The 19,693-nt window shown below is 38.2% G+C and overlaps 1 protein-coding gene across 36 annotated transcripts in view; it reads left to right on the top strand.

Moving 5' to 3' along the window:
- RFX3 (regulatory factor X3) overlaps positions 1-19,693 on the top strand; it is a 272,040-nt gene that overhangs the window by 119,308 nt on the left and 133,039 nt on the right. For all 36 annotated transcript variants that reach the window (XM_036331012.1, XM_036331011.1, XM_036331005.1 and 33 more), the window contains one exon: positions 5,537-5,661. In XM_036331012.1, coding sequence (XP_036186905.1) covers positions 5,545-5,661 — 117 coding nt within the window. In that variant the 5' untranslated portion in view covers positions 5,537-5,544. The remainder of the gene's footprint in view (positions 1-5,536; positions 5,662-19,693) is intronic.

Genomic DNA, 19,693 nt, shown 5'->3' with positions numbered 1-19,693 from the left:
CTTTCAGTTCGCAGGCCACCGCTCTATCCACTGAGCCAAACCGGTTATGGCTGGATTATACCACAGTTTTGATGTGGTGTATACTTAGAGCCAAAGGCTGGATGGAAAGTTCTCTGTGACGCTCTAAGTTACATATGACTTCATTTTCTATCCCTCGTATTTTCCCACTCCGTTCAGTAAAGGTTGCTTCTATTGAACAGTTGGGGTCCTTACCCTTTTTCACTCTAAAAGTTCACCAGCTTGCGTGCTTCACTTCTATCTGTGCAATGTCTATTATAAAACTCCATCTTGGTCTAGTAGTTTAGTGAATGAGCTTTAGTGTTATGTCCAAACCCTCCTTTTTACTTCCATTTGTTTGACTTTGGTTAAGTGACTTACCATCTCTGAGGCCTCAGTTGACTCATCTGTAAAATCAGGAAAATTATAGTTCCAATCATTTAGTAACACATTTCTATTAGTAAAGTGGCCAAAGTGTGAGTATTTCTCTTTTGTACAAAAGAAGTAAACCAGTATAAATGTTATCAATTTTGTCTTAAACCCAGAAAGTAATTTTCAGTCTGGATTTATAGGACTAAGTTTCAGGTCACCCCAAAAGGTGTCATGAACTCAAATGCCTATCGAGGCCAGGCAAGTGAATGAGTTGCACCATTTAAATAATTTGCCTATAAAACACATAATATAGGTTTTCCTTTTCTACATTTTCAGATTTTTCAAGAGAATCTGGAAATTTGGTTTTTAATGAAAAGTTTTCTGATTTTTAAATGATGGCAATTAAAAATTTTAACTTGTAGTAAATCTGAGTAAAAGCCTACTTATGGAATCTAATATAGTCCATAGGATGCTGATTTCCAAATCTATGCCTTTTATCTTGTGACTAGACGCCCGGTGCATGGGATTCATGCACTGGTGTGGGGCATGGCCTGTGGGGTTTGGTCCGCTGTGGAGCGCAGCTCATCCCGGTCAGCCAAGCGGCTGTGGACCTGCCCTCTGAGCAGCTGCTCCCTGGTCCGGCATCTTCCATGGAGTCGGAGCACTCACCTCTCCAGGGGACCCGGTTGGGGCCGGGCTCAGGGATAATAGCATTGAGAGGTTAGCAGAGTAGGACTCAGTCCCGCAGCAGCCCCAAACGCGCCTCCCAGCCTTCGGGGTCAACTCTGAGTTCGCGGCAGTGCTGTGTAGCCTGTAGGTGTCCAGAGGAGGTGGCAGGGAGCAAGGAAGAAGAGGAGCTTGGGGCAAGAAGGTTCCTGCCTGTCCGCCCGGGGTTCGCAATGGGAGCAGCTGCTCAACCTGGTCAGCTGAGCAGCACTCCCACTGTGGTAGCACACTGACCACCAGGGGGCAGCTCCTGCATTGAGGTTCTGCCCCTTGGTGGTCAGTGCACATCATAGTTACTGGTCATCGTGGTCGTTCTGGTCATTCCGCCGTTTGATCACTGGGCTTTTGTTAGATAAGCTCTCCATGGTGCTTTATTAAGAACCCTTAAGACTTGCTTTAAAAGTACGTTGTAATTTTTAAAGAGGCCTCCATTCTTTATATTCTTACTAGAGGCCTGGTGCATGAATTCATGCATAGGTAGGGTCTGGCCAGCCAGCCCCAATTGGGGCTGATCAGGCCGGGCTGGCGGGGGTGGGGGTTGGCCGGCTGGCCTGCCCCAATCAGAGTGAGATGGGCCTATTAGGGGCGGGGTCAGCTGGGGGGGCGGGTCCACAGGCAGTTGGCTGCTAGCCCCACCCCCTAGTCACACTCCCAGTTGAACTCCCCCGGTTGAGGGGACACTTTGCATATCAGCCTTTTATCAGGACTAGAGGCCCGGTGCACAAAAATTTGTGCTCTCGAGGGGAGGGGGGGTCCCTCAGCCCGGCCTGTGCCTGCTCGCAGTCTGGGACCCCTCGGGAGATAACGACCTGCTGGCTTAGGCCTGCTCCCGGGTGGCAGAGGGCAGGCCCAATCCCTAGGTGCAGCCCCCGGTCGGGCTCAGAGCAGGGCTGACTGGGGATTTGGGGCGCCGCCCCCTGTCATGCACAGAGCAGGGCGGATCGGGAGGTTGCGATGCCACCCTCAGTCACGCTCAGGGTAGGGTCGATTGGGGGGTTGGGGCACCGCCCCCTGTCACACTCAAGGCAGGGTCAATGGGGAGGTTGTGGCGCCACCCCCTGTCACGCACAGAGCAGGGCCAATCAGGGGGTTGGGGTGCTCCCCCCTGTCACGCACTGAGCAGGGCCCATAAGGGGGTTGGGGAGCTCCCCCCTGTCACGCACAGAGCAGGGCCCATCAGGTGGTTGGGGAGCTCCCCCCTCTCACACACAGAGCAGGGCCGATAGGGGAGTTGGGGCACCGCCCCTGTCACACACAGAGCACGGTGGATCAGGGGGTTGGGGCGCCACCCTCTATCACCCACAGAGCAGGGCCAGTCAGGGGGTTGGGGCACCGCCACTGTCACACTCAGGGCATGGCTGATGGGGAGGGTATGGCTCTACCCCATCACACACAGAGCAGGGCCCGTGAGGGGGGGTGGGGGGGGTTGGGACGCCGCCCTCTATCACCCACAGAGCAGGGCCGATCAGGGGGTTGGGGCACCACAGCCTGTCACACACAGAGCCGCAGGGCGATCAGGGGGTTGGGGATCTCCCCCATCAGGCACAGTGCAGGGCTGATCAGGGGGTTGGGGCGCCTTCCCCTGTCCCGAACAGAGCAGGGCTGATAGGGAGGTTGTGGCCCTGCCCCCTGTCACACACAGAGCTGCAGGGCGATCAGGGGGTTTGGGTGCTGCCCCCTGTCACGCTGATCCCAGTGCTGGGAGGCCTCGTGGCTCCGCTGATCCCGGTGCTGGGAGGCATATTACCCTTTTACTATATAGGATAGAAGCCTGGTGCATGGGTGGGGGCCGGCTGGTTTGCCCTGAAGGGTCTCCTGGATCAGGGTGGGGGTCCCCACTGGGGTGCCTGGCCACCTGGGTGAGGGGATGATGGCTGTTTGCAGCTGGTCACACACCCGTCAGGGTGGGGGTCCCCACTGGGGTGCCTGGCCAGTCTGGGTGAGGGGCTGAGGGCTGTTTTCAGGCTGGCGGGTGACTGAAGCTCCCAACCGCTCCTTTTTTTCTTTTCTTTTTTTATTCTGGGCCAGCTTTAGCTCTGGCTCCAGCTCTGAGGCCTCTGCTGCTGAAAGCAGGTATCTGGTTTGTTTGGGTTCTATAATCGAAACACTGTATCAACTCCAGCTCTGAGATCCCGGCTGGCTGAAAGCAGGTTTCTGGGGTTTTGTTTAGCTTCTATATTTGGAACAATGTTTCAAACTGCAAGTTCAGAGGCCGGCAAGGCAGGCGGGGAACATTGGTTTCCTCCATCACTGAAGCAAGCAAGCCTCATGTTAGCTTCAAGCTGCCTGGCTGCCGGCCGCCATCTTGGCTGGCAGTTAATTTGCATATCTCCCTGATTAGCAAATGGGAAGGGTAGCAGATGTACAGCTAATTACCATGTTTCTCTTTTATTAGATAGGATTCTTATGTTTGGTCCAAAACATTGGATGTCAAAGTATGGGTCATATACCAAAAATGGCTGTGTAGGCTGGTCTGTAATACAACGTAGTACAGACACATGAGAGAACCTAGATTAAGCTCCCAGCCAGCATTGGTAGAAATAGGAGACAATTTTAATGAGAGTACTTTACTGTAAGAAACTCATCCATCCCTGATTGAACAGCTTAAGGAAGAAGCCATAATTGACAACCCTGTCTTCCTCTTTTGTATACTGCTCTGACAAAGGCCACAGCCTGTCTTGCATTTGGGAGGTGGGACTAAAGATAATATCTAACATCTGGTTCATTCCTCATTCCCTACAGAAAGACATCACTTTACTCTCACTAATAGCTCCTCTGCTGTAGCACAAATGGCATAGATAGCCTATAAGTATGGAATAAATCAAAGGATGCTGGATTTTGAATTTTTAGCTTCCTTTTTTGGAGCTGAACATTAGATGATGCAAATAAATTGGGTGGTAGCCATAGTCCCTATCATTCCTTCTGTTGAAGTTCATAGGCACCTACACTCTGTGCCTGAGGTTCCTCATCTGTAAATGGAGATTATAGTCATACCAGCAATATTGGATTGTTACATGGGTTAATTTATTTAAGAATTAACATGTAAAGCATTTAGAAGATTCCTTAGCATATGTTAAACACGCAGTCAGTGTTAGCTGTTGCTGCTATATATTTTGTATGTGCTAAGGTTTATTGTGCTGCTTTAGGGTTTTGACTAACAAAAGAATAAGAATAATTACCTGAAGTGATGCCAATGTCAAGGTCTAGAAAGAAAAGCAAGCACAGATTCAAAGTAAAGAGGCCTAATCCCACATCTATTCCTGTCACCTGAATGAATCTGTTAACCTCTTTGGGTTTTGGTTTCCTCATTTATAAAGTAAGAAGAGTAGATTAGATGTCTCCAGAGGTCCATTTGTAAAACTGAATGAGATGATAGAAAAGGTTTGGGGGGAAATTTGGAAGAGGTCATGCTGTAACAAAAGATGCTGAGAGGGGTTAATTTTCTACTTGAAAGAACTGAATATGCTTTCAGAATTTTCTTAGGGAAAATTAATGTTCACCATATTGTTCACAGATTTAAACCATAATGCAGTATTTTTCTTAGGCTACCAATTAAATATTGTTTGTCTCCCCCTTCCCCCCACTCCCCAGAAAGAAAATTAGAATTTTTGTTCCTGCTCAATAGCAAAGAAATGAATATTTAATCTTTTGTCTATATAAGTAGCACAAGGGAATGCCAAGGCCAGGAAGTCTGAGAAACCACACTTGTTAGCATACATGCTGTAAAATTTAATCCTGTGTTAGTAGGTCGGACAAGTGAGAACTGAAAAATGTGCTGTTTTGAATTGTGAATGACAAAGATAATATTTCAGGTCTTTGTTTACAAATCTCATTTACGTAATAGTTGTCTCTTACCTATCTTTCAAATTGATGTTTATATATAATTAAACTTTGATTTTAGTACCATATCAGATCACAGGATGAGAAAATTAGGTTGGTGCTTCGGCTGAGTTTAGGGTATATCAATTGGTTTTTGGATATATACTAATTTTTTTTTAGATCAGTGAATAGCAAGTTTAAAAGTTGGGAAGGACCTTGTAAGTAGTTTTCCCTAAATTGTACACCTCTGGTGACATCCTAATAATCTATAAAAGGGTTTAGAAAGTATGGTTTGTAACATATTTGCATACAGTTAAGGTTTATGTTCTGAGACTTGAGTATTGAGTATCTTGACTTAATTTTGGGCTATAGTTTATAAATAGTTGAAACACTTAATAACAGATGAGCCCTAACTAAGGAAGGTACTGGGATTAGTAATTTTCTGTATTTAAAAAGTGGTCAAAATAACTATAAGTATGCATGGACTATCATGACCGTATGTTGGGGTAAGAAGTTTTTAGAGCGTTGAAAGTTAGTCTCTGTAATGCTGCTAGCAAATGTAATGCTTCTAGTCATGCAATGAGAGCATTTTAAACTTTATTTCTATTTTAATATATTTCAGAGACCATCATGCAGACATCAGAGACTGGGTCGGACACAGGTTCGACAGTGACTTTACAGACATCTGTGGCTAGTCAAGCAGCAGTGCCTACACAGGTGGTACAGCAAGTACCAGTACAGCAACAGGTAAGGAGCTGCTGTTGTCAGAGCAGATGCTGTGCCTTTCATTGTGCAGACCCTTCAACATGACTGTTCAAAAATGATTTGGGTTGTCCTTTCTGGCACAGTGGGTGCTAAGATAGGCCTAGTTCAGTTCATGGGTTAATTCAGCACATGTTTCTTGAGCACTTCCTGGATATTCTAGATTCTTTTTTGCTAGACTGTAGGGATACCACAGTAAATACTCAAACTATAATTCCTATTCTGAAAGAGCCTCTTAAATCTTAAAGAGAACATTTGTTTCTGACTTGACCACCCTAAGGAGATTTTAGTCTCCTCTTCTCTCCTCACTGTTCTTTATCACAACTTCCTATTTTTTTCATATTGAAATGTCAGCAATCATGTTTTTCTGTAATTGCCTCACAGCAGTACTTAATAAAGGAGAAGATGGATGTACCTTGTAGGCAGAGATTTTGCCTTTGTGATATTTTAGAAAGTGCCTGGGTGACTGATAAATACTTTTTAATGAAAATTAAATTATCTTAAAGGTCTGGAGGTCTGATTCATTCCATTTAAAAAATTGAGAATGAATTCCACATCACATGTTTACTACAGGGCTTATTCATACTCGACACTTGGCTTGTTTTAGAAAGATACTGACAAAATAATGCTATCCATGCCAGCTAATAAATAGTTCTGCATGTGGGTTGTAAACACATTGGCCTGTCATTTCTTCTAAAGAGTGGCAAGAAAATAAGTGAGAAAGATTATGTCACAGAGTATGTTGAAATTTGAGATTTTCTCATAATTTCTTCATATCAAGGAGAATCTTTAGCAAATGTTGTTCTTACAATTATAAACAAGTAGTTAGGGAGAGGGATATCTTGTCTTAAATGATAGATAGAGGGATTCAAGGTTATATTTTTCACAAGATAGAAGTTGGTGTGGCAGGGAGAGTGCTAGAATCAAGAAGGTTCTTTGAGTCAGGATTAATAGACATCTGAAGTTTTGTTTTTAGCACACCCTCTTTCTGGTCTCTATCACACACACACACACACACACACACACACACACACTCTCACACTTACACTATTAGTTGAACTATATCTAATTGTGATCTATAAAACCAACAGTTTCATATGATTCAATCTATTAATTGTGTTTCTTACCTTTCTTATCTTTATTTTTCACCATTAAAAAATGAGTCTACCCAAAATGGTGTTTTAAAAGCCTCGGGTATTATTGATGTCATTACTAATTTCTGCATGCTGGACATTTTTCAGGAAAGGGTGCTTATGACATGTTGCCCAAAGAGCAAGTAGAGAACAATTAGTTAGGACAGTATTATATAGAATTTTAAAAAGATAACCTATGAATATTAAGCAAATGTTGAACAATTACACTCACTCTGGTTGGATTTTTGTCTCATTTGTGGAAGAAGAATGGCCGTGGAAATGTCTATTTCTTTCAGTAATGTGGTGGCCATCACATTCCTCTCCCCAGAAAGTGCCCTCTTGAGACACTGAAATGTCTGTAAGACACATACCTGCCCCTCTCTCCTTGCCTCTCTTTCCTTCCTCCCTTCCTCCCTTCCTCCCTTCCTCTCTTTCTTCTTCTTAAAAAATCTTTTTATTGAGTTTAGATATCATCAGATAATTACTACAGGTCTTATATAGTAGTTTAAGAAGTCAAATAGTTCAACAAGTTATTTAAAAAAAAATACACAAATAAACAGTCCTCAATCTCCTTCTAATCCTATGTCCCTCTCCTCAGAGGCAACTACTTTTGCCTCTTTCTACCTATTATTTTGATATTTACTTCCATGTTTTCAAAAATAGTACTTATTTTACTGTTTTTTAAAAGATATATTTTTATTGATTTCAGAGAGGAAGGGAGAGGGAGAGAGAAATAGAAACATCAATGATGGGAGAAAAATCATTGATCGGCTGGCTGCCTTTTGCATGTCGCCACTGGGGAGCAAGCCTGCAACCGGCATGTGCCCTGATAGGGAATGGAACCATGACCTCCTGGTTCATAGGTTGACACTCAACCACTGAGCCATGCCGGCCGGGCTATTTTACTTTTTTGTGTGTATTTTAGTTTAAAGCATTATCTTATCATATCCCTCTTTCTGGCCCCTAACACACACACACACACACACACACATTTTCCATCCTTTAAGCTCCCAGTATACTAGGTTAACTATATGCATTTTTAATCTATAAAAACAACAGTTTCATATGTTTCAACCTAATAGTATATTTTAATTTTGGTAGACCATTACTCAATACTTATATTTCCATTGTATATATGAATGCTATATAAATCTAGCCATATAGTGAGCTGCGTTTATCTTCCTTTCCTACTTGCTGGATTTAATGATCAGGTGTTTTCTTAAAGAAGTCTCTCAGAGCATTTTGACTTGCTCCAGTCTGGATTCAGTGCCTGTTGCTCAGCTGGGATCTCCTTTGCCATATCCTGGTATTTTCTTAGGTTGGCTTTCCTGTTCCCTGGCTCTGTGTCTTAAATTCTTTCTTGATTTGCTTGAGCACAACTTTCAGTAACTTCCTATGAAATGGTAAATGTTTTGAGCTCTTATGTATCTGAGAGAGAATTTATTTATCAGTTGTTTTGTAGTTGAATGGGTACAGAGTTTTGGTTTAGAAATAATTTTTTTCAGAATTTTGAAAGGATTTCCATGGAAAAGTGAAACACTATTCTAATTCCTGATCGTTTGTGATTTATTTTTCTCTCTGAAAGTTTATGGAATGTCTTAAATCCCAGTTTCTTGATATTTATGATGTTGTGTCTTGATGTGGGTATGTTTATACATTGTTCTGGAACCTTGGCGGTCCTATTCAATCGGAACATTCATGTTCTTCAGTTCTGGCAGATTTTCTTCAATGTTTTCATTTATGATTAACTCATCACTTCTTCTAACATAGTTGTAATTTTCAAGAGCTTTTTAAAAATTTCCTGTACCTTTTCATAACATCATATTTTATTTCTTTTTAAGTTGTTGATGTTTTTTCTGTGTTATATAGTCAGATTCAAGCTACTTTTTTTTGTCTCTGTCATTCATTTTAGAAGCTTTTCTCAGATGTCTGATAATCTTTGGATGCTTATTCATATTTAAAATTTTGAGGGTAAAAGGCTGGTTTGAATGCATGATTAGGTATGGTTGACTTCAGTATACTAGTGTTATATTCTGGGCTTTTTAACTAAGGACCCTCTTATACTGGTCATATTTTTAAAAAAGACTTCTCTCGCTTCTTGCCTAGTGGATGAATGCTTGGCTCCTAGGAGCTGAGTAGGGGAAAAAAGTTGCATGTTTCTTGTACTAATTCACTTAATCCTTTTTTTTCATATGGTATCAACATCACCTCTGCTTAGTCTTCCTCAGAGATTAAATAAAAAATAAACCACACTTGTACCAAAGTTGTGGAAGTCAGTCACCTGTGCTATAGAGTTGATGAAGGGGATCAGCTTGCTTCTTAAATAAAATCACTTTTTATGTTAGATACATATATTGAAAACCAAAAACGAAATTGCTATCAGAAGAAAAAAACCAGTATCACCAGCCATAAATAAAAGATTACATATACATACACTTTGTTCATGTCCTCAGAAAAAAATATCATGTACAGGTGGACCACACTTTGGAAAACATTGTATTATGCCATGTGGCTTGTTCGAAAGGTGTATTTTTCAGTTCCTCAATTTATCTTTTTCCTTTTGGACACTCAAGGCAGGTGATACATCCCCTTATACCAAGCAAAGAGCTGAGAACTCTCATTTTCTTTTTGTCAACAGTATTTTATATAATGGATTAGTATGATATTTGTCTGGGGATGGCCATTCAGTTGTCCTTCCAGGATTATTTAGAAGCATTGCTTTCTCCTTTGTAATTTTTTTTTTCACCAGAACAGTGTTTTGTTTGAAGCTCCTTGATGCAGTCCAGTGGTCCCTGTGGTTGTAAATGGTCTGTAACTGATGAGATTAGTGCTATAGTAATTTCTTATTACCCTAACTTGTCTATAATTTTTGTTTTATTAATTTGCTAATGGCATCTTGAGTGTTTAAACTGTACTAGAATATCTTTAAAATCTTCTAGCTTTTCTCACTGACCCACAATGGATTTGAAATTATTGCATTGATGTCAAAGGTAGTTACTTCTGTTGATTAAACTTTCCATGTGTCTTTGCTGTGATCACTTTGATGTAAAGAGAGAGCCTACAGCTTACTTTTTAAAATGTTGAGATTTGTAAAGTTATATGTGTTGGAATATTGAGAAACCAGAACATTTTAAAATCATGATATATGGTTCTGTTTCTTTGTATTCTTTAAAGGTTTTTACTTTATAATAAGTACCAAATAAAATGTTGATTCTAAAATTACTCTGTGGTTCTTCATTTATTCTCCATGATCTTAAGAACCAACTTATCACCTTTTCTTAGACAATGATTCAGGAATGGAAAATTGTGAGGAAAGTTTGCATGGTCCAGTTATTTAATACTTTATCAAAATTTCTATTTTTTGCAGTTTTTCATTAATTTGTAAAACACCATAGAATTTCAGCTTCCAAATACAGGCATTGTTTCGCAATTCACTAAAAAATGTAAAAGTATTCGAGTTCAGTATCTTGATTAGAAAGTAAAATTTTGATATTACCTATCCTATTATCTTTACAAGAAGACATTTTTGCCTGATGGGCCTTTATAGACTATGACCAGAATGAGCAATTCTTCCTTCCCCCTTACCTTTCCCTTGCCTTCACTGATTTATAGGGCTTCTTATACATTATTCTTCAAACTGGTCATTTTATGTGTAAATCTGAGGGGTCTTCTGATCCTGCTTATCCTAGAACTGAACCAGAAAATGGAAATGCCTTCTTTTAAAAAAAAAAAAAAGTATATTTTTATTGATTTCAGAGAGGAAGGGAGAGGAGCAGAGAGATAGAAACATCAGTGATGAGAGAGAATCATGGATCACCCGCCTACTGCATGCCCTCCACTGGAGATTGAGCCTACAAGCCAGGCATGTGACCTGATCAGGAATGAACCATGACCTCCTGGTTCATATGTCATAGCTCAGCCACTGAGCCATGTTGAGGGTGGGAAATGCCTTCTTATTATTCCATTCTTTCCCATAGCTGGCCAGTTTAGATTCTTTGTAAAGTAGAACCTAAATAAACATCAGAACTTTTATTTTTTGTTTTATTCTTTGGCTTCAGTTATTCCATAACTGCTGCTGACATTGAGAATAAGTCCTAAACCACCTTTAACCAGGGTTCCAAGATTTTTTTCTCCCTTTCACGGTTCTCAGTTTTGACTGTCCTCTCAATTATGGTTCCTCCTCTCTCTACATCTCTGCTATATCCCCTTTTCCTTGAAAAGGGCCCACATCTTTTCTTTCAAAGTGGGCAAGTGTGTTGTCGGTATAATGCTTCTTCTAAACATAACATTTTAAGTGGGTGGAACCCTGGAGTTGCGGAGTTTTTATTTGAGTCCAAAGGAATATTTTTTCATAGAATCTGCCAACTTTGTTTTAAGTCTTTTATTATCAGATACTGCACTATAGTCTTTACATTTTCCTTCCCAGGGACTCAGTCTGTTTCTAGAAAGTCTTGGGTATGTAACTGGGACATTGAAGTCTCTTTTAATGTGATAAAAGTTCATTTCAAGGTTTTATTTATATGAGAACCTTTGTTTTTATATAAATTTCTATTTAGGAAATGAATCTTTGTCTCGAATTTGAATTGTCAAAATGAATGGAATAGCTATCTGGCTATATTATTTCTTTTTGATTGTGTCAATCTATCACATATTTAGCATTTCCACATAAGTTATGATATATTCGGGAGAGTGAGTCTATTATATACCCTGTGGTCAAAAGGATAAGTGACATTTTGTTTGGGAAAAGATCCAACCAAAATTGTCAGTTTGGTTCTATGCAAAGGGAATTCTTCAAGAAGGATATAATATAAATGAATCCTCTCCAATAGGTCATGGAATATTTTTAAAATTATGCCACAACCTTTAGAAAATAGATTTTAGGAGTCAAAGTTTTATATGAATACTCCTGAGACCCTCATCTTAGACCACAGCTTTAACAGTGGATCATTTATGTCTTCATTTTTGTTTGCCATATTCCTGTGATGTAGTATATCATCATAACCAGAAAGAAAATGTGATAGTAATATATCCATGAAGAATTCTTTTGGTGGAATCAATGAATAGTAATTAAGGCAAAAAAAGATTGCCTATAATATGTTGAATCTATAATAGAATATTATTGAATCAAAATTTGATCAATAGTAACTTAAATGTGTCCCGTCAGTAGTTTGGAGAGCGAAGCATGAAGTAGTGAACCGTATCATTCTTGTATCTTGCCTTCTGTTCAGGGTCAAGAATTTTGCTTTCTGAGCATCTTAGCTCTCATAAACATGAATAGAATTCCTTTCAGTTGAGACCACTATCTCATTTAATCAACAGAATCAAAAATATTTTTCTCTGGTTTGCTCTTACTTGGGATTTGATTCCCATTGGCTTGGTTCCCTAAGGGGACAGTGTTCTCATAATTAAGACTGTGGCAGTAAAAGATGGGGTTACATTTTTAAATGAATTCCAGTTGAGTGTCTTTTTGTAAAAAAAACAAAGGGCAATGATTTTAGCTCTTGAAAAGCATATTTATTTTTAGAACCAGACTGCTAGTTTTTAGTATACAATATAAAATGTAAGGTATTTCAAAGGAACATGCTGATCTACAATTAAAATAAATATTGCTGTACCAATAGAATATGAAGGCCCTTTAGTTGACTATTTCTACTGAATATTTGTAAAACTAAGAGCTCCACTATTTAAATAGTTGAGTAGTCATATTTTATGATTCTGTTAAGTAATTTAAAAATATTTTCTCATCTAGTATTAGATAATTGCTTGGGATACCATATTTTAAGAAGACATGCCAGACATTGTGTTAAATGTTGGTAATTTTACATGATACCTGACTATAGGAAACTAAGTTTTTAGGGAGATAGATATCCTATCTAATAAAAGCCTAATATGCAAATTGACCAAATAGCAGAATGACTGGTGTAACGACCAGTCGCTATAATGCGCACTGACCACAAGGGGGCAGATGCTCAATGCAGGAGCTGTCCCAAGCCTGCAGGCCCCAGGCCAGCCAAGGCGGGTGCCAGCGGGTCCCCCCCCCCCCCGCCCGAATGCCCCACCGGTTGCCTCCCACAGAGGGAAGTGACCAGTGGCGGCAGCGGGGGGGCGGGGCCAGCAAGCAGGCAGCACCAGGCCAAGGCAGGTGCCAGTGGGGGCCCCGCCAGTTGCCCCAAAGATCAGCCTGATCACTGACCAGGCCTAGGGACCTTACCCGTGCATGAATTTTGTGCACTGGGCCTCTAGTTGTTATAGAATTAGACACAAAGTGCCTCAGTGTAGAAATGGGATTGTTTTTGGGAATAAGGGTCAGTAATATCTTTACCAAGGAATGACCTTTGAGCTGTGTGCTGAAGGAAATTTGGAGTTTACAAGAAAAACTGGAAGAGAATATTTTTGGGAAATAAAAACATGGAATAGCTCAAGGAAAATCAGGGAATCTATGCAGGGAGATGAGAGGTCTAGGAAGTGAGGGATATAGAACAATGTTGCACAAGAACCTCTGGTGGGAGGTTGAGTCAAATGACCCATTGTGGTGTCTTTACATCTGTCTTTTCCCTCGTATATTTATTCTTTTCTTCTTCAGTGTATGGACAGAGCTAGACAAGATGAATAAGCTACAGCTTGGTGAGGGATCTACTCACTGGGACTCAGAATCAAGGTAGAGTGGCAGACATATACAGCTCATCCTGACACAGGTGTGACCATGAGAGTTATAATGTTATGCTCTGGGAACACAGAATAAACTGCCCTTCATTCTGACTGAGAATTAATGGCCTTCAAGGTGGAGACATGACAAATTTGTAGAGAGATTAACAGTAATATTAAATCTGCAGAACTTTCTATTTGGCCATAAGATTTCCAACATTTAGGTAATATTTTAATGGATCTCTGTAGAGATCATGAAAATGTATTAGTCACTGAAACTCATTCCTTGGATTATATATATTAATGGTTAGGATACATATGGTGCAAATACTGTGAATAGTATTTATGGGATAAATAACTTTTTTGTTCGTGAACCTTGTATCACTACCATGATACATTACATAATTGTTGTCAGTGTTAATTCAAAGACTCTGAAGCTGAAAGAGATCTTAAATGTCATCTGATCCCATGGTTGTTTTTCTTGTTAACCTTTATTTTTACCTGAGTTGCTTTAACCTTTGGACTATTGTGAATAGTGTTGATATGAACATAGGTGTACAAGTATCTCTTTGAGACCCTGTTTTCAGTTCTTTTGGATATATGCCCAGAATTGGAATTGCTTTGGATCATATGGTATTTCTATTTTTAATTTTTTGAGGAACTGCCACACTTTTTCATAGTCACTGCACCACTTTACATTCCTACCAACAATGCACAAGGGTTCCAATTTGTCCACATCCTCATCATCACTTGTTATTTTCTTTTTTGATAGTAGTCATCCTAGCAAGTACAAGGGGCTACCTGTTTTTTTGAAGTCCCTTCTTTTCTTTTTTCTCTCCTAATCTTTACCCTCCCCTGCTCCCTTTCCTCTCTACCTATTCCTTACTTCTCCCTCCCTCCCACTCTTTGTCTTTCCCTTCCTTCTTCTCTCCCTCCCTCTCCTCCTCTTTCTACTAGACAGATCTAGTTGTAAAACTGTTATCTCTAGAACTGCTTTGAAGGAATGGGATTGGTAAACCTATAGCTCCACTTTTGCCCCTCTTCTTTATTCCTGAAGTGGTGAGGAGGAGAACAGAAGAGAAACATGGATCTATTTTGACTTTCTTATTTTAGGATTGAGGAAACTGAAACCCAGAAAAATAAAGTGAGTTGTCCACAGCCACACAGAAAATTAGGACTAGAATTCCTAACTTACTATTTAATCGTTTCTAAAACTACATAGGGATCAAAGAATCATGAGAGATCATTAATAATTATTTTCTGAAAAAGATTGTTAGTTTTCTTGAGGTTATCTGTTTTGTAGCTTAATACTTTCTGAAGTGTGGGATGTGAAATTATTTTAAGTTGATAAGATGGACTTCAGGTTGTTTTGGGAAAGAGCTTTAAGAAAACATTAAATCACAAAGTGAGGAAATTATTCCCTCTTCCATTCTCTGTCACTCAACTGAAGTAATCAACAAGATCAGTTTGGTATAGCATATATGCAACACATCTCAAATACTTGCTAAGCTTCCCCCACTCCCACATACACACTAAAAACAGAAGAGCAGGATTCAGTCTAATCAATAACAGGCAACAATAGCTGGCTAGTATTAAATAACTGTTTTGATGTTATTTATTTTTAGTGTATTGTAATAATAAAAAGTGGAAGACACTAATTTTTAATTGTTTATTGTGTTATAAATGTTTTTCAAGAAATTTAAAAATTGGAAACCATTCCAAGAAATTATTGAATATATTAAAAGGTAGATTGTACATTGAAATGGTATATGTGTGTCTTAGTTTGGGTACTAAAGAAGCAAACTTGATACAAAGATTTTAGTGCAAATAATCTATTTGGGAAATGATTCTTGTAAATGGCAATAAGACATTGAAGGGGTTTTATCCAGTACAGATTTTATTATTATAAAAGCTCCATCTGTGGTTAATTGGATATGGATCACATTGGGGCAATCTGGGATCTAGTGTTATGCTGCATCTCAGAGTTATCCCACTTGCGGGGAGAGGAAGTCTATGGTATTCAGTCATTGGCCGCGGGCTCCTCACATCAGAAGTAATTCCTGGTATTTCTGGTGGATGTGCAGGTGGGCATATAGGATGCTAAGCATCTGAGAACTCTCTTAAACAAAGAGGTACTGTAGTTTGAAACTAGACCAGAAGTGATAAGAGTGAGCATGTGTTAGAAGAATGATTTTTTGGTCATTTCTATTGACTTTTTCAGTCATAGGATTTTATAGCCATCTTTGTTATCAGGCTATAAAGTCTTGAAATAGCAAAGGAAATTTTTCTTGATACCTACTTATGGCTCTAATATTTCCTGCTTGAGTTTATCTTCTTAGATCCTTTTCTCAATGGGCAGAGAATATTGAAGGTCGGTTTGCATATTACTTCATCTAGTTAAATAAAAACTGTTATTAATTCTCATCCCAGTCTTCTATTCCCTACTACCACAAATTATTTTCAGCTTTCTTTGTTAAGTCATTTCCCAATCATTTAGAAGTTTATATTACTCATTCCTGGACTTTCTCCAGCTTCTGTTCATCTTACTTAAGTTGATGAGTCTATTTTCCATAACTGCTTTTTCAAGATAATACATTTATTGAAGTCTTGTATTATTTAAATTTCTGGTCACATGTAAAACTTCATAGTTTATTAATAATTGATCACCATTTGAATAGTAATTTAAATTATTTTAGTTATACAAATTACTAAAATTTTCCCTAAAGTCACAGCATATCTCTATCAATTATTTGATAGTTATTATACTGTATTTTAGACCTAAGTGGAAACACTAATTTAATTCTAAGTACTTTGCTCTACTATAAAGTTAAATTAAACTATTGGAATTAACTGTGCTACTAAAGAAATTGAATTGGTTGTAATCTTTTGTAAGTATCTTAATTCATTTACTTTATCTCATTAACTCCAGTGGCAAAAAGAAAGAGTACTGTATTGCTAGCATTGTAAACAGGTAACTGGTGTTTAGATGACTCACCCTTGTTAGCAACTAATAATATTCCATTTCAGTGATATTTATACAATAGCAATAAATTGAATGACTTTGCCTCTAACCAGTTTTTTCCTTAAGCAGAGTAAAATAATTCAGTAATTATTTGACTTCATTAAAAAGGATTCATTTTGTTATTAAAACATAATAATTTGAAGAATCTTTATTATGTTCTTGGCCATTATTCCTACGGCCAAGATGTTTTACCACACCATTGTGGCCACATATCATTATGAGAAACTTAGTAACTTACTGCCTCACTTTTCTGGTGGGGAAATTTACCCCCCCTAAAATAAACACACACACACACACACACACACACACACACACACACACACACACACACACCAGTTACATTAATATGGACATTTAAAATAAAGTATCAATTTAAAATTAATTGCATTCTATATGTCTATTTTATAATAGTAGAAAAAAGCAGAAATACTTTATATGCTTATTTTGTCTTTTTGTTTTAGGAAGCTACAGTTTATTTAAGTGAGCTATACAGATCTTAAGTGACGACATTATTTGTGCTGTGAGAAGTGACTCTATTTGTATATATAACCTACACACTTTGAAGGAAATATAGGACATTTCTATCACCCTAGAAAGTTTCCTGTGCCTCTTCCGAGTCTATCTCTGCCCTCTTCTCCCTGCCCCATTTCTAGAGCAAGCACTGGTCTGACTCACAGATTACATATTAATAGGTTTTGTTTCATTTTATAAAAAATCATGTATCTCACAGAAGAATTAAAAATGAAAAAGAGACAATTTATTGTAGACTGTTTTGGATGACTTATTAGGTAAAGACTCTATTAGTACTAGGATTCTAAAAAGCAATGATTAAAAATATATAGTGAATAATTTTTAATACTACTTTTTTACTTTATAAACATTTTAAAATTTGGATTAATATTGAATTGAACCCTACATATAGCCTATATGCACTCATTGAATAACTTTCTAGAAATCACTTAAAATGTTTTTGGTCATATAAAAAAAACTTGTCTGTAAACCTAATTGGTTATTAATTTTGCCACAGTTTAGTCATTAGCCATTTTTGTGACCCCTGTCTTTAGTTATTTGTCTCTGGCTTGAATACAGTTTTGCTTCTGCTCATGTAAAGTATTCTTCATCTAAATAGTTACCTAGTGTATTGTCAGTGCTTATAAGGCCCCTCTTTTTAATTGTATAGAAACAACCCTTCATGGTAGAATGTTTTCTATTATTCCAATGACTTTTTTATTTAAAATAGATGGAGGGCCGAAACTGGTTTGGCTCAGTGGATAGAGCGTCGGCCTGCGGACTGAAAGGTCCCAGGTTCGATTCCGGTCAAGGGCATATACCTGGGTTGCAGGCACATCCCCAGTAGGGGGTGTGCAGGAGGCAGCTGATCGATGTTTCTCTCTCATCGATGTTTCTAACTCTCTATCTCTCTCCCTTCCTCTCTGTAAAAAATCAATAAAATATATTTAAAAAAAAAATAAAATAAAATAGATGGAGGTATTAAATAAGAAATTTATGAAGTAAAGAAAAATAAAACTGCTTTATTTAGGAATAGCATGAGAGCTGAATTTTCACTGTTCTCTTCTCTTTATGTTTTCCTTCCCTGCTGTGCCATTTGCCTGTGTGATTTTTTTGTTGTTGTTCATGTTGTTCCTTGGCAGCACAGAGCTATTTGCTGAATTTCAGTTTGTGCCTGCCTCCTTTCCTTCATCAAGTCCTTACTGAGGATTTGCTGTGTATCAGGCATGTGATAGGGATAAAGAAGGAAACAGACATTGTTTCTGCCTTCCTGGGTTTACTGATGAAACATTTTTTTTTTCTTTCTCCTTGCATCAGAACTAGCATTGCTTTTGCAGGTAAGTGAATAACATAAGATGTAAATGGATGGCAAAGTATGAGATTTAAATTATAAATGCAGTGCTAAGGAAAGGGCAAGGTATCAGCTCAAAGGAATCATTCTCCTTTGTGAGGTTCCGGGCAGTTTGGCAGGCAGGTGGGAAACAGATTTTAAGTGGCAGTTAAAAACTTCCCAACAACTGTCACAGTGACTGCAAACCTGTTCCCCCAACTTGCAGGGACACCTTGATAGATTAATAGTACCTTTTGTTTGTTTATTGAGTTGAAAGCCACTGAGACAACAAAATAAATTAATTAAGGAAATAAGATCCCTGTCCATTATCCTGATAGGACCATCTGTCAATGCTTCAAGAAAGATACTGATTCCAAAGATACTGATGCTGTAATCCTCTTACTTATATTTCATATAGAAATTGGAGTTTTGAGAAGAGCCATTCTTGGACAGGTCAATAATTTTAAAAATCAACTTTAAGTTAGAAAATGAACTTCTAAAATTTATTTCAGTCAGTGAACAAATACATTTTTATATAATTTTCCATTGTTTTAATAAGTAGCTGATAATTAGTCCATGTTACATTATTTTCTTCTTTTTTAATTATTTCTACTCTTACTCTCTATTTTTACTTTTCTCTATTTTTTTCCTTTAGATTCTAAAACTTAGTATGTTACTCTCAATTCTCTGGAAATTAAAATAGTTATCTTTCATATTCACCACATAAATTTTTTCTTGCTTTATCTTATTTACTCCTTTGTCTTAAAATGTTTACATCAGTGCTACTTGCAACATATTTTATTAAAAGGATTCAAATAGTACAGAAGCATGGAGACAAAACGTAGTGAAGCTTATTTTATTTTCAGTTTTGTCATCAAATACCACTGTAAATTTTCTTTCAAGCTATCTTTTAAAAATTATATAATTCACCCATGCATCAGTTTGGATTTCTCTAAACTGATTTCAGAGTATGACTAATTCAGTATTTCTTAGAGTATGAAGAGTTTTAAAATTTAACATATTATGTAATAACTTGCATTTTCACTTAAAGGCAAAAGATAGACAGTGGGACAGTTTATACTAGTGGAATTGAGATTGTTGATTAATTACTATTTTACCAAAATAGTCTCCTTTAAAAATTGTAGTCACTGTATGTATGTAGGTAAAATACTGATGGAGCCCTTGTGATTGTATATATCCTGCCATCTTGTGAAACAGATGTTGTGTTCCAAGATTTGATAATAGTTATTATACTCTTCAATTTTTATTAGGTGCTTTACCCATTAACTCTGAGGTTTCTCTTTGTCCTTTGATATTTTTAATTTACCTTGAACATTAAATATGAAAACAAATTTTAAAGAAGATTTAGCCTTTTAT

Source organism: Myotis myotis, unplaced genomic scaffold (assembly GCF_014108235.1).
Source record: "Myotis myotis isolate mMyoMyo1 unplaced genomic scaffold, mMyoMyo1.p scaffold_m19_p_12, whole genome shotgun sequence".
Classification (NCBI taxonomy): Eukaryota; Metazoa; Chordata; class Mammalia; order Chiroptera; family Vespertilionidae; genus Myotis; species Myotis myotis.
The sequence above is the reverse complement of the archived record's forward strand: the minus strand, read 5'-3'. Positions and strand labels throughout refer to the sequence as shown.